The 15787-nt window shown below is 44.3% G+C and overlaps 1 protein-coding gene across 1 annotated transcript in view; it reads left to right on the top strand.

Annotated features, from left to right (window-relative positions):
* The window catches only part of prkcg (protein kinase C, gamma), a 74118-nt gene that overhangs the window by 5405 nt on the left and 52926 nt on the right, over window positions 1–15787 (top strand). Inside the window, exons 2-8 of the mRNA XM_041232505.1 lie at window positions 153–398; window positions 2135–2166; window positions 3585–3667; window positions 4488–4599; window positions 9253–9387; window positions 9677–9833; window positions 10205–10430. Coding sequence (XP_041088439.1) covers window positions 190–398; window positions 2135–2166; window positions 3585–3667; window positions 4488–4599; window positions 9253–9387; window positions 9677–9833; window positions 10205–10430 — 954 coding nt within the window. The 5' untranslated portion in view covers window positions 153–189. The remainder of the gene's footprint in view (window positions 1–152; window positions 399–2134; window positions 2167–3584; window positions 3668–4487; window positions 4600–9252; window positions 9388–9676; window positions 9834–10204; window positions 10431–15787) is intronic.

Below are 15787 nucleotides of genomic sequence, written 5' to 3'. Positions count from 1 at the left end.
TACAGACCTGTATAATATACTGGTTATATTCTCAATTGGGATTGTTAACACTGATACAGACCTGTATAATATACTGGTTATATTCTCACTGGGATTGTTAACACTGATACAGACCTGTATAATATACTGGTTATATTCTCAATTGTTCACAGAAAAGGTTTGTAAAGTGGAGTGGATTGAAGCGTCGCCATGGCCCAGCTGTCAAGCCTGCCTGCCTCTGCAGCCTCGGTCTCCAGTTTGACGGGACCCAGCAGCCTGAACCCAGGCGTGGGGGCCAACGTGTTCCAGCGCCGGGGGGCTCTGAAGCAGAAGAACGTGATGGAGGTGAAGAACCACCAGTTCATTCCCCGCTTCTTCAAGCAGCCCACTTTCTGCAGCCACTGCACCGACTTCATATGGTGAGTGCTTGCTATGCGCAAACGCTTCAAAAATAAATAGACACAAAACAAATACAAGCAAACCATTAAATAGACAGTTTGTCCCCTCCTAGCGTGGCCCTGTCTTCCCTGGATCGTCCCAGTTTCGAGGAAGGTGTCCTGGGAATTCAATATGCCTTCCTGGGACACTAAAAGGTCATGATTTTTAATCTTAGCCCCTTTTTGATCTGTTTTGTCATCCAGGTACAGGAATGCAAAGCTGCTCCACACTGTTGCTGGCTCTTCCTCAAGAACATTTTGCACAAGGACTAATCTCAGCTCCATTTTTTCTATCACACGTTGAATCAATAGAATTAAAACAAAACAACAACATTGCTTCATTTAATATTCTACAGTTTGCAACTTCAATTCAGAGAACCCGTCAATGAATGGAGTGTATATGCAATCATATGCTGATAATGACAAGCTTCAGTTTGTTACATCATCCAAACAGTGATCTTCTAAGTTTTATTTTGTGGGTTGTAGAAACACTGGCCCCAGTCAGCAGGTTTTAATGTTAATTTGTGTGACTTGGATGGTCTGTATTATTGCAACAGATGTACAGTACTGATTAGCAGAACCGCGCTCTGTATGCAGTTCACAGGTCTGCACACAGCACTCTTACACAGTTTACCTGAGTCGGGTCAGCACCCCGCTCTGTATGCAGTTCACAGGTCTGCACACAGCACTCTTACACAGTTTACCTGAGTCGGGTCAGCACCCCGCTCTGTATGCAGTTCACAGGTCTGTGCACAGCACTCTTACACAGTTTACCTGAGTCGGGTCAGCACCCCGCTCCGTATGCAGTTCACAGGTCTGTGCACAGCACTCTTACACAGTTTACCTGAGTCGGGTCAGCACCCCGCTCTGTATGCAGTTCACAGGTCTGTGCACAGCACTCTTACACAGTTTACCTGAGTCGGGTCAGCACCCCGCTCTGTATGCAGTTCACAGGTCTGTGCACAGCACTCTTACACAGTTTACCTGAGTCGGGTCAGCACCCCGCTCTGTATGCAGTTCACAGGTCTGTGCACAGCACTCTTACACAGTTTACCTGAGTCGGGTCAGCACCCCGCTCTGTATGCAGTTCACAAGTCTGTGCACAGCACTCTTACATTCGCTACACGGGTCTCAAATGTGCAGTTCACAAGTCTGTGCACAGCACTCTTACATTCGCTACACGGGTCTCAAATGTGCAGTTTAGAAAGATGCTGGATCTTCGTGTTATATCTGCTGCTGCACTGGGTTAAAGAAAGTTCCCACTTTCCATGCCCCACTCACAGGAAATCTGTTACACTTGCACTTCCTAGGTCAGCAGGGTCTTCCAGGTCGCTGTCTGACAGCGTGTCAGTCAACAGGGGAAGCAGCAGCTGATTGGTCAATGAAAGAAGCCGTTGAAGGGGTGTAATTTCACCCTCTAGGTGACCATGGAAGTGTGACACAATCTGAAAGCAGGGCTTGTGCAAAGAGAGATTTCTTTAACCCAGCGTAGCAGCAGATACCATGTATTAACACAGCACATTTGAGTCCTATATGGTGAATGTATTTAGCTAGGATAATTTTAAATAAAAATACAGTATTCATTTGTTAGAGAAATTCTTTTTCCATTCAGTAGTTGAGGCCAGCCCTCTATTGAGAGCACACTGTGCTGATCCCCTGCCTGGCCTGTGCAGCACGGTTCCTGTGTCATTTATTAACGTGTGTCTCATTTCAAACAGGGGGATCGGAAAGCAGGGGTTCCAGTGTCAAGGTGAGATTCTAGCATTCTATGAATATAGTGTAGATGTGAGTCTGTGTGGCTGTCTTAAAAAAGAAAGAACACAGATGAAGGAAAGAAAAGAGGGAGGGAATGAAGCAAAGGAAAAAATAACAAAAGAAAATACATGATCAATAGACATAATTTTGTAAACAAAAGCTAAATAAATAAAGAAAATGAGAGAAAGAGAGAAAGTACGAAAGGCATTTGCCAATACAATTGAAAAAAACCTCCAGTATTAAATATAACGTGAGCATCTTTCAAATTGGAAAACACGAGATCTGCAAAATCCTGGCAGTGCAGATTAGGTAAGAGTGAAGTGTCATTAACTCTCCAGGGTTATCCTGCATCTAAAGAACTCCCCCTGCTGGTGAGGAGCCCCCCTCCTGGTGAGGAGCCCCCCTGCGGAGGGGGTGTAGTGCAGATGGTCGTATGCATGCATGTCACGCTTCACACATTTCAACATGCATCTGGAGAATCGCTGATCCTATTGGCATGACACTTGCTATTAACATTATCTAGAAGTTATTGAGAGTATCAGATTCTGTGGACACAGGGGTTGTCTGTCTGTCTGTAGATCTGTCCACCTTTCCCATCTTGAGAACACAAGAAGTTATTCCACGTACTATAAATCATTTTAATAGACTTTACCAGGACACCTCATTTGCTTACCTAACAAAGGTTTTCAACACCTCTTATCTGATTCCCATTAGACTCTTCATTGGCATTTCTTGTTCTACACTGCTTTCACTGTGCTTTATTACAGTGTGAGGTGCTTTTACTGTGGGACACTGTTATAAGGGTTAGTTTGCCATGGTTTGTTTTTTTAATATGCTTTACCAGACCTCTCTGTGCTTTTCCTCACACTGCTAGCTCAGGTTTTGAATGGGGATGGATGTCACTGCCAAGCTGCTTGTTTTTGCTTGCCTGCAGTGTCAGGGTTGGATCAGAGCAGGGGGAGGTGGGAGAGGAAGGGACCCCTCCGGCCCATACGGTGGGGTGGGGGGGGGAGGGGGAGGGGGGGGGGGGGGGGGGGGGTTTGGCGACAGCACTGGTTTTGCTCATTCCAGGTTGCTGGGAAAGACGAGTAAGGTGCCAACGGGACCCTCTATGATCCAACGGTACCCTTATGGAGGGACAATAAAAATCGGTCCAAAAAATAAAACTAAGTTTTTTATTTGAAAGGGTCAGGTTTCACTCTATAATAATAATAATAATAATAATAATAATAATAATAATAATAATAATAATAATAATAATTAATAATAACCCTTTCTCTATCTCCCCTCCCTCTCCTTCCTCCTCTCTCTCCTGTATCCCCTCTCTCCTCTCCCTCCTCTCTCCTCTCTCTCCTATATCTTTTCTCTCCTCTCCCCCCTCTCTCCTTTCTCTCCTCTCCTCCTCTCGCTCAGTCTGCAGTTTCGTGGTTCACAAGCGCTGTCACGAGTTTGTCACATTCACCTGTCCAGGAGCCCACAAGGGACCCAAACCAGAGGTGAGTATTGGAAAGGTCATGCCTCCCCTTTCCCCTATGTCCCCTCTCCCCTCTTTCACCAAGGAGAGAGGAGATAACCCTGCTTTCACTCTCCCCTCTTTCATCAAGGAGAGAGAGAGAGAGAGAGAGGACAGAGAGGTGTGAGAAACATATGCCCAGTGTGAGATCACAGCCTGCAGCCTCCTCATTGGAAGTGCAGAGTAGAGGCTTTCAATACATCTGCTCTGTTCAAACTGGGAGTTTCAGTATAAAGAAATGGTCATTATTCCTGTACACCCTCTATATTAACTTTAATAATGCTTCTATAATTTGTCATGTCAATAAAGTCTATTTGATTTTGAATTTGAGTTGAATTGAACTGAGGGAATAAAGAGGGAGGAGAGGAGAGAGAGGAAAGAGGGGAGAGGGGAGAGGGGGATGAGAGAGATGGAAGGTGACAGAAGGTAGCAGGAAAGTGGGGTAGCTGTTCTGGTCTCAGAGATGCAGTTTGTCTCTGTCTCTCTCTCAGGAGTGCCAGGATAGAGGGAGCGTGAGATTAGGAAAGGAGGTCGAGCAGAAACAGACAGAGAGAGAGTGGAGGAGGGTAAGAAAAGAGAGAGGGAAAAGGATAGGGGGGAGACATCAAATCATTTTAGTGGAGAATAAAACAAATAGAATTAATAGAAAATATAATTAAAAGCAGAAAGAATGAACCCCTCTCTCTTGCCTCTCTCTCCCCTCTCCTCTCCTCTCTCACTCCTCTCTCTTCTCTCCTCTCTCTTCTCTCTCTCCTCTCTCTTCTCACTCCTCTCTCTCCACTCTCTTTGTCTCTGTGTTTCAGGAACTTCGCAGTAAGCACAAGTTCAAGAGCCACACGTACAGCTCCCCCACGTTCTGTGATCACTGTGGCTCCCTGCTGTATGGACTGGTGCACCAGGGCATGCGCTGCTCAAGTGAGGAACCACACTGAACTGTACTATACACTGTACTGCACTGTGAACTACCATACTGCACACTGCACTATACACTGTACTGCACTGTACACCACCATACTGCACACTGTACTGCACACCACCATACTGAACACTGCACTGTACTATACACTGTACTGCACTGTGCACTAACACTACACACTGCATACTGTACTATACACTGTACTGCACTGTGAACTACCATACTGCACACTGCACTATACACTGTACTGCACTGTACACCACCATACTGCACACTGTACTGCACTGTACACCACCATACTGAACACTGCACTGTACTATACACTGTACTGCACTGTGCACTAACACTACACACTGCATACTGTACTATACACTGTACTGCACTGTGCACTACCATACTGCACACTGCACTATACACTGTACTGCACTGTACACCACCATACTGCACACTGTACTGCACTGTACACCACCATACTGAACACTGCACTGTACTATACACTGTACTGCACTGTGCACTAACACTACACACTGCATACTGTACTATACACTGTACTGCACTGTGCACTACCATACTGCACACTGTACTATACACTGTACTGCACTGTGCACCACCATACTGTACACTGTAATGCACTGTACACTACCATACTGCACACTGTACTATACACTGTACTGCACTGTGCACTACCATACTGCACACTGTACTGTATACTGTACTACACTGTACACTACCATACTGCACACTGTAGACCACCATACTGCACACTGTACTATACACTGTACTGCACTGTGCACCACCATACTGTACACTGTACTGCACTGTGCTGTGTTGCTAAATTTGTTTTGTGCTACAAAGTTCAGTGAAGGCTCTGCCCAGCCTGAATAGTTTTTGTTTGACCCTTTGTTTTTGTCTCTGTGAGCGGTGTTGTTTGACCTTTTGTTTTTGTCTCTGTGAGCGGTGTTGTTTGACTTTTTGATTTATCTTTATTGATTAAAACAGCGCAGCAGCGCTTTAACTGCAGTTTTACTGTCTCCGAGTCTCTATCCTCCCACCTGTCATCTGCGTCCTCCTGGGCCAGCTCCATATAAAATTTTTTTTTTTTTTTTTTTTTTTTTTGTTAAACAATAGTCCCACTCGAAGTCTCTAGGGGGCACTATCCCACTGCTAACACCATATGTGACAGGATAGCTGGGAGGACAGAGACAGTAAAACTGCAGTTAAAGCGCTGCTGTGCTGTTTTAATCAATAAAAATAAAACAAAAAGGTCAAACACCACCGCTCACAGAGCCAAAAACAAAAAGGTCAAACACCACTGCTCACAGAGCCAAAAACAAAAGGTCAAACACCACCGCTCACAGAGCCAAAAACAAAAGGTCAAACACCACCGCTCACAGAGCCAAAAACAAAAGGTCAAACACCACCGCTCACAGAGCCAAAAACAAAAGGTCAAACACCACCGCTCACAGAGCCAAAAACAAAAGGTCAAACAACACCGCTCACAGAGCCAAAAACAAAAGGTCAAACACCACCGCTCACAGAGCCAAAAACAAAAGGTCAAACAACACCGCTCACAGAGCCAAAAACAAAAGGTCAAACAACACCGCTCAGAGACAAAAACAAAAGGTCAAACAAAACCTGTCCAGGCTGGGCAGAGCCTTCGCTGAACTTTGCAACACAAAACAAATTTAGCAACACAGAAAATACTCACCCAAAAACACCTCCAACAAAAAAAGGAATTTCCCCCCTTTTTATAGCATGTGGCTGGAGCTAATTATCAATTACTCAATTAGCTCCAGCCACATCCTCACATGTATTTTGGCAGGGATAGGAAATTAACCCCATCCCTGCCAACCACCACCAAATCACCACACAACAATATTTACAGACAGGGCCCTGCCCTGCCACAATCGTGTTTAAACATTGTTCATTCATTTGAATTTCTATGGCCCATCAGTGTTCTGTGGCAGTGAGATGACTGTGTCTCTGTGACTGACAGAACAATGGGGGGGGGGGGGGGGGGGTCATGCATGTCACAGTTTGCCCCCCTTGTTCGGATGTAGAAATAAAGCCAACAACAAGCTGTTAGTGAATGGAAGTCATGTTGAACAAATACACAACCGGGGTCAAAGATACAAACACAGGAAGTAACAGTGTGGTATAATAATGAGCCACAAGGTGGCGCAGACTTGCAGTCTCACATCTGTCACACACCCCTATAAAAATATATTAACAACATGGTTTCTACCGTTAAAAAAAAAAAAAAAATATATATATATATATATATATATATATATATATATATATATATATATATATATATATATATATATATATATATATATAAACAACGTACTAATGATGTACAATTTTTTTATATATATCAATATATGTGTGTCAACATTTCCATTTTCAAATGTAAGGGGTTAAAGATTAAAGATCTTTTAAAGATCTTTTTTTTTAATATCCTTTTTACAAAACATAGTTTCAAAACGAAGACACCTGCTCCTTGTTTTCAATGGTCTTTGTGTACAGAGGTTAATAAAAAAGTCGATAATAAAAACGTTGATGAGATTACCGTATATATATATATATATATATATATATATATATATATATATATATATATATATATATATATATTTCCTTCCCTTATATTTATAAGTTTTACTCAAAAGCAGATCAATATACAGGATCCAGAGATGATAAATGACAAAATCAATACAAGTATGAACATTATGATTAGGCACAAACCCAGTAAAACTCATTTTCAGTTTCCACTGTGTTCAGTGTGAATTGCGAGACTGCATCTTGCTGAGTAATTGTGAAACTTAAATAAATATGGATTTCTCATGTGCATGTGCGTACTTAGATCTTAGTAACAAAAAACCCCCTAGCTCTTTATGTTTAAATGCTCTTCTCTCAAAGTGTAAAGCATGAATGCAGATTCTCCATTTTATTGTTAACTCACAAATGTATTTTTCCATCTAAATACTGTATCAGATTTTCTTGTAGTTTGAGAAATTCCACCGCTGCTAAAGATGACGAAGTAGAATGCAAAACTCACTGAAAGCATGAGAAAGAAAATGATTATCATTGTTATTATTGTTGTTACTCTATTATTCAGAATTGTAACGGAATGTTACATTTTTGCTAAACTGTTTTATTTTTTTTGTTTTTTTATCTCAGAAGATGTCCCTATGCACTCAATATCTAATGAGGAAAACAGCCTGAGCTACTTTAAAGAGAAACTGTGTTCCTCAGAGGAGGCTGGGAATAATCAGGCAGGCACGGCCATGTCTAGAGCAGGACACTGGTTGTTAGTCATGGAAGTGAAATAATAAAATAAGCATTTACACAACGAGATTTTATATAACAACTAAAAACAAAATATATGCCAACGTTCGCTCAGTTTCCTAACCACCAAAGAACAACGTTGCATCAACATTGGCCCGACCTATAGCACTAAATATAACGTTGTTATACTAGTAACTATAAACTATACTGCACACTGCGCTATACTGTACTGTACACTACCACACTGTACAATGTACTGCACTGCACTGTCCTATACTAAACACTGCACTAAACACTATTATAAAATACTAAACACTGTACTGCACACTAAACTCTATTATAGTATACAGTACTATTCTACACTGTACGCTGTACTGTATTGAACTATACTATACACTGCATTATACATTTACTATGCCATACATTGCACTGAACACTACACTATACTACTATACTGAGCTGTACACTACAATACTGAACTGTACTGCACAGTACTCTACACTGTACATTACACTGTGCTGAACATTATACTATACAATACTACACTACATTATACGCTGTACTGCTCTATACTGTATTGCACTGCACTGTACTACACTATACTATACACTGTACTGCTCTACACTGTAGAGTATTGCTCTGCACTATACTACACTATACTATACACTGTACTGCTCTATACTGTACTGTATTGCTCTGCACTGTACTACACTCTACTATGCCAAACTGTACCAAACACTATACTCTACTATACTATGCACTGTACTGGAAACTGTACTGTGCTATACACTTTACTGTGCTATGCTGAGCTGCACTATACTGCGCTCTACACTACCATACTAAGCTGTATTGCACTAATCCATACTATACACTGTAGTAAACATTATGCTCTACTTCAGGGATATGCAACCTGCATGCAGCCCGTTTATCGTCTGACTGTGGCCCAGTGTATTAATTTCATTTCACCTACAGTATGAACATATCACTAACTTTCTAGATGGCCGACTTCCATCTAACCCTTGGAATTAATTGTCCAACCATCCAGTCCGATGCACTCTGTTCCCTTTACACAGCGCCCTCACAGGTCAGGAGGGAAATTTATAACCAAGATTCATTCTTTCTCTGTCACACCCTGCTACACAGCAACAGTGCAAGAGAATGAAACACACTCTCAACATGATTAGAGGGAGTCACCCAACACCTAGAAACACACAACAAACATGACATTTTGATATATGACATTTTGTACTGTATTATACAGCACTACACTTACTATACTGTTCTATACCATACTAATATGTTATGTACTGTGTCCCTTGTTTGTTGTGTGTTTTCCCGTGTGTGTTGCATGTGCACAGGCTGTGAGATGAACGTTCACAAGCGATGCGTGTCCAGTGTGCCGAACCTGTGTGGCCTTGATCACACAGAGAAGAGAGGAAGAATACACATCACAGTGAGGGCTGAGAATGGAGGAGAGGAACTACATGTGACAGGTAAGAGAGAGAGGGGAGAGGGGAGAGAGATAGGAGAGAAGAAATGGAGAATACACATTGCAGTACAGTGAGGGTTGAGAGTAGGTGAGATGAACTACATGTGAAAGGTAACAGAGATAAAGAGAGAAGATAGGAGAGGGGGGAAGGGATAGGAGAGAGGAGAGGGGGTGAAAGGAAAGGACAGAAGAGGAAAGGAACTACATGTATCCCTGAAGCCCTGTTTGCTCCCCTCCTCTCTCTTCTTTCACCCTTCTCCTCTCTCTCCCCTCTCTCCTCTCCCCTCTCTCAGTGGGGGAGGCTCTCAATCTCATCCCTATGGATCCAAATGGACTCTCAGACCCGTACGTGAAGCTCAAGCTGGTTCCCGACCCGAAGAACCTGACCAAGAAGAAAACCAGAACCATCCGGTCCACTCTAAACCCAGCTTGGAACCAGAGCTTCACCTTGTGAGAATCCAACTGTCTTATCTGTGTGTGTGTGTGTGTGTATGTGTGCCTGTCTGTCTGCCTGACTGTTTATCTATCTGCCTGCCTATCTACTGTATCTTTCTCTCTCTCTCTCCCACCCCCTCTCACCCTTTCTCTCTCCCACTCCTCCCAGTTCCCTGAACCCCTCGGACTGTCTTTCCTTCCCCCACTTCTACCCCCCTCGCTCCCCTGTATTAACCCTCTACCTCTCCCTCTCTCTTCTCTCCTCCCCCTCCCAGTTCCCTGAACCCCTCGTATTGTCTCTCCCTCTCTTTCCCCCACTTCTACCCCCTCTCTCCCCCGTATTAACCCTCTGTCTCTCCCTCTCTCTTCTCTCCTCCCCCTCCCAGTTCCCTGAAGCCTGTGGACTGGGATAAGCGGCTGTCGGTGGAGGTGTGGGACTGGGACCGTACCTCCCGGAATGACTTCATGGGGGCGCTGTCATTTGGGGTGTCAGAACTGCTCAAGTGGCCTGTGTGTGGGTGGTTCCGGCTGCTGAACCAGGAGGAGGGCGAGTATTACAACGTCCCCGTCACGGAGGACCTGAGCGAGGCAGAGCTAAAGCTCAGGATGCAGGTACCACTCACTGGGGCTCCGGGAGTGTCTCTATCACATTAGCATGAAAAATTACAAAACTTTCTGAATCATTAAATTAATGCAATTCAGTAACTCATTAAAACCTACAGTTAAGGTAATGAAGTTCTGTAATTAAACATACCATATATCAAACTTACTGAGGAATAGAAGAAAAATCAAGAAAGAGGTGACTGTTTAAATTTGTTTAACTTAATTTGCTTAACTGCAACAAAGCACACAATGCTCCATCTAAGGTTTTTGGTGGTCTGAATGATTCTGTAACCTCATCATTTGCCTCAGTCTGCTGGTTCTTTTTTTGGCAGCTAAATCTCGTAGCTGTTTTAGCAGCAGAAGCACGTGATTCATCATGTGATCATAGGTACTTTCGGTTGATTAGACAGTACAGTTGACCAAAGATTGGATAATTGACTCTATACTGTATTGTGAAAACATAGGCAATAATTGTAAAGTATATTAAAAAAACAAACCATAGTAAACTAACCCTAACGCTTGCTCCTGCAAGAATTCTAACTAAAACCAGAAAAGGTGAACATATTATTCCTGTCTTGGCCTCCATGCACTGGCTTCCTGTGCAGTTTCGAATTGATTTTAAGATTTTGTTTTTAACTTAAAGCCCTTAATGGATTAGCACCCAGTTATTTACAAGAGCTGCTGATCCCATACATTCCTAAGCGGAATCTTAGATGTCAGGATGCAGAGCTCTTCTTTATTCCAAGGGTAAATACAAATAGTATGGGAGGATGGGCCTTTTCTTATAAGGCTCTGTGGCAGGCTGGCGAGTGAATAGAGGCCCAGAGACAGTCTTTAGTTCAGAAAAATAACTATTTTATTATAAATAAACACAAAAAATGAAAGGGCACAAGGGCCAAAATAAAGGGATTTAAACAGAAATAAAGCAAGACAAAAAAAACAAAAATAACAATTTACAGGCTGGGCAATGCCTTCACTGGATTCAAACCCCCCCCCCCCCCCCCCAAATGAAAAGCAGAGGCCTCCTTTTATGTCAGGTGGCTGGGCGCTGATTGATCGTTAATTAAACTAATCAATTAATCAACCCTAGCCACCTGAACACAATGAACCAAGGCAGGTAGGGGAATTTAACCCCATCCCTGCCAATTTCTAAAGAGCAGAGCTGTGCTCTGCCACAGGCTCTGTGAACATAAATACAATCATTCTTGGTTGAAAATTTCCCTCCCGACCTGTGAGGACTGTAAGCAACGAGAACAAAGAGTTCCTTGGATGGGCTGGCCTGACCTGGAAGGGAAACGACTTGGCAGCCGCAGATTGGAGAGGGGTTACCAAGGGGTCATGTGTGACAGCATAAAAGGGCACAAGGAATCATAATCTGTTCCTTTGCATTGGTTTGTGTAAATAAACTGAGAAGGACTGTGAGAGACCCAGTTGCACGTGAATAGTACAGTGAGTGTTTTTGTTTGTTTGTCTTGTAATTGTCTTGTCTTATTTTGTGCATTTAGATGGTTAACAAAGATCCGGAGCTGTCGCCAAGGTGTCTTATTTACCCCATGCAGTACACATTGGTGTGTATTGCCGGGGAACTATTGTTTGGTCGCCAGACCTGGAAAATGCAATAAAAACATTTTGAAACTGGATTGCAATTATCTCTCTGCTTCTTTCACGCACTGCATCAGTCCTGCACCTGTTGCCACTCAGCCACTTTGTCGCACGTGGTGTCAGTCACGGGATATGGATTGCAGCACACTGGCAGAGCTGCTTGAGAAGCTGGAGAGCAGACGGGACACAGAGGAGAGAAGGAGAGAGGAGTGTAACACTGCGCTCATTGAACAGGTAGGGCTGGCATTTTCCACACCAGCCCCTACAGGAACACCAGCGATGTTGGCACTGGAGGCTCAGGCGATGAAGATGTTGGTGGAGGATGTCCCAGACGCATACCTGGTTGCATTTGAGTGGCTGGCTACCATCGGGACATGGCCACAGGAGTTCTGGGTGAGCCAGCTGGGATCCTGCCTGATCATAGTAGGCTCAGACAGCCTACTATGCTATGCGCGACCTCGATGCCACCAGTTACGACCTGGTCAAGCTGGCCATCCTCCATTGCCTCAACATTAAGGCAGAGACTCACCAGGTACGGTTCAGGGAGTACTGAAGATCCCCAGAGACACGCCCCAGGGTGTTTGAGGAGCGGTTGCATGACCACATGGTACGCTGGCTGACCCCTGAGAAAAAAACAAAGTTGCAAATCGGGGAGGCTGTGGTTGTGGAGCAATTCTGCCATGTGGTGGGTGCCGATACCCAAGCACGGATACGGCGCCACAACCCCGACACCTGCAACGGGACAGATATCTAACCAATCTGTCCCCCCAACTTGTTTTAGGTGCAACCAACAGGGACATCTGGCCAGGTCATGCCCAGCTGCCATGGAGTGTGACGTGGACGTGTATAATTGGGCACCTGAGATAGGTAAGCGCACTGAAAATGGGCGGGATGTGCCTTGTATGATTGATGTGGTTTTAGGCAATGTGAAAACCCACGCATTAGTGGACACAGGGTGTGAGCAAACCTTGATTAGATCAGCGCAACTGGTCGAGGTCAGGTGGCCATCTCCTGTATCCATGGAGACACGGCGGCATACCCCACACTAAAAGTATATTTATTGGTAGGACCAATAAAACGTCACCTTGTAGTCGGGGTGGCGGAAGGGTTGTCACACCCAGTTATTCTGGACCGAGACTGGACAAAATTCAAAGAATTAATGCAAATAATGAAAGTCTCAGCCAAGCATGGCAGAAAAAAAGAAAAGGGAACGAATTGGTGAAAAGGGAACCTTTTCAAGCTGAAATGTTTTCTCGTATTTTCCTTCCTAGAAAAACAAATAAAGAGAGAAGGACTGCAAAATGGGAGGGAGCATCACTGAGACAAGGCTGGGGTCTGGTGGGAAAACGCTTGCATGGTAACAAATGGCAGTAAAAGGTAGTTGGAACGCAGTGTGACTGAGAGGGCGAGGTTACTGGGCCATCCAGGGCAGATGCTACTCCGGCCCCTCTCAATATACCAGACATGTGGTACTCAAGCGCAGACATAGTGTGGGGCCAACACAATGACCCGTTACTAGTGCACGCTAGGGGGCAGGTCCGGTCTATTGAAGTTAAGGATGTTGATGGCACTGAGGCACTAGTACTTCCACACTTCAGTATCAAGGGGCAATTACTGTATAGGGTAACTCTATCTACGGGCAGAGGACAGCCTATAACAAAATTATTGGTTCCCCCTTCTTGTCGGACCGAGGTCATGGGGCTGGCACATGATATCCCTTTTGAGGGGCACCTCAGAGCTGACAAGACAAAGCAATGGATATTGGCTCGATTCTATTGGGTAGGTCTTCATACTGATGTGTCAAAATATGTAGCCACATGCCCAGACTGCCTGCGAGTAGCGCCGGGTCGAATGCTCCCGTCCCTTTGGTTCCACTGCCAATTATTTCCAATCCTTTTGAAACCATTGCAATGGACACAATGGGCCCTTTGCTACCTTCTGACTCTGGGTATACGCATATATTAGTAGTGGTAGATTATGCAACACGATACCCAGAGGCAGTTCCATTGAGGTCCACTAGCCACAGAGTTAGTGCAGATTATGATAAGAGATCCCCACGGAGATTTTGACTGATCATGGAACCAACTTATTGTCTAATATGTTACAGCAGGTATATAATATATAAAAAATAAGTCCCATCAGGACATCTGTTTATCATCCACAGATGGATGGTTTGGTGGAACGATTTAATCAGACCTTGAAGCAGATGCTGAGACATTTTGTAACACAAGAGCAAAAACATTGGGCATTGTTTCTTCCATACCACCTTTTTACAGTGAGAGAGGTGCCACAGAGCTCGACAGGGTTCTCCCCCTTCGAGCTCTTGTACAGCCGACAGCCTTGCAGCATCCTCAATCTGTTGAGGGGTGGGAGGAGCACAAAGGCTCGTCCAAAAATGTAGTGAAGCATGTGCTGCTCCCTAGATTTAGTCGGTTGTTTGATATGGTCATTTACAGCTCCACCTGGCAAGAGCATTTAGCTAGGGTTACAGCCGTCCTTCAGTCTCTACGGGTAGCCCGTCTGACAGCTATCTTGAGAAAATGTGCATTTACCAAGACAGAAACTCAATATTTGGGATTTTAATTGGGAAATGGAAGGGTGAGACCCGTGGTCACCAAAATCCAGGCTTTGGTCACTGCGGCAATCCCCAAAACCAAGACTCCGGTGAGGTCACTACTGGAATTAGCCGGTTATTACCACAGCTTTATCCCGGAGTATGCCACAGTGGTTAACCCTTTAGTCAACCTCACCAAAAAGAGTGCTCCAAATTTAATTAAGTGGTCAGCAGTGTCAGGGAGTCTTGTCCCAAAAGGTAGAATATTGTATCTCAGTAAAAAGATGCTACCTTGGGAGCGTAACTACTCCATAGTCGAAAATGAGTGTTTGGCCATTAAATGGGCTATTCACTCTTTACGATACTACCGGCTGGGGCACTCATTTGATCTTGTCACAGACCACGCCCCACAAGTGGTTAAACACAATGAAGGACAGCAATGCCTGAATAACTCGGTGGTATCTGGCATTGCAACCCTTGATGTCCAACATGATACACCTTGCGGGGAAAGACCATCAAATTGCAGATTATTTTTCCCGGGAGGGGGAAGTAATGGGAAAGATAGATTCAGCCAAGTGTGCCTTCGGCTCCACTCTGAGCAGTGGCATATGTGACAGAAATACAATGATTCTTGGTTGTAAATCTCCCTCCTGACCTGTGAGGGCACTAGGCAGCGAGAACAGAGTTCCTTGGACGGGCTTGCCTGACAGTTCTTTCCCAGGGTTCAAGGGAAGTCAGCCAGCCAGGAAGGGGGCGAGACTCTGTTGCAATAACGCATTGACCTGGAAGAAAAACGACGTGGCAGCTGCAGATTGGAGAGGCAGTTGCACTCGTTTACCAAGGGGGCATGTGTGACAGCATAAAAGGGGCCTGAGAATTGTAATCTGTTCCTTTGCTCTGATTTGTATGAATAAACTAAGGACTGTGAGAGACCCCTTTGCACATAAAAAGTACCATGAGTCTTTTGTTTGTTTGTCTTGTCTTGTGCATTACTAAATGGCTAACAGAGATCTGGAGCTGTCGCCAAGGGCCAGCACTAAACCAGAAAGCACTTCACCATTGTCACAAATATAAGCTTGTATCACCCACCACAAGCATCTACTTTTAGTTTTAAATTAATCTCTCCTCTCTCGCTCTCTTTCCGCCTCTCGGTCACCCACCTCGAACATGGAGAGCTACAGGCTTTTTATACTGTGGCTGAGGGGTTTAA

The sequence above is a fragment of the Polyodon spathula genome, chromosome 29 (assembly GCF_017654505.1).
Source record: "Polyodon spathula isolate WHYD16114869_AA chromosome 29, ASM1765450v1, whole genome shotgun sequence".
Taxonomy (NCBI): Eukaryota; Metazoa; Chordata; class Actinopteri; order Acipenseriformes; family Polyodontidae; genus Polyodon; species Polyodon spathula.
The sequence above is the reverse complement of the archived record's forward strand: the minus strand, read 5'-3'. Positions and strand labels throughout refer to the sequence as shown.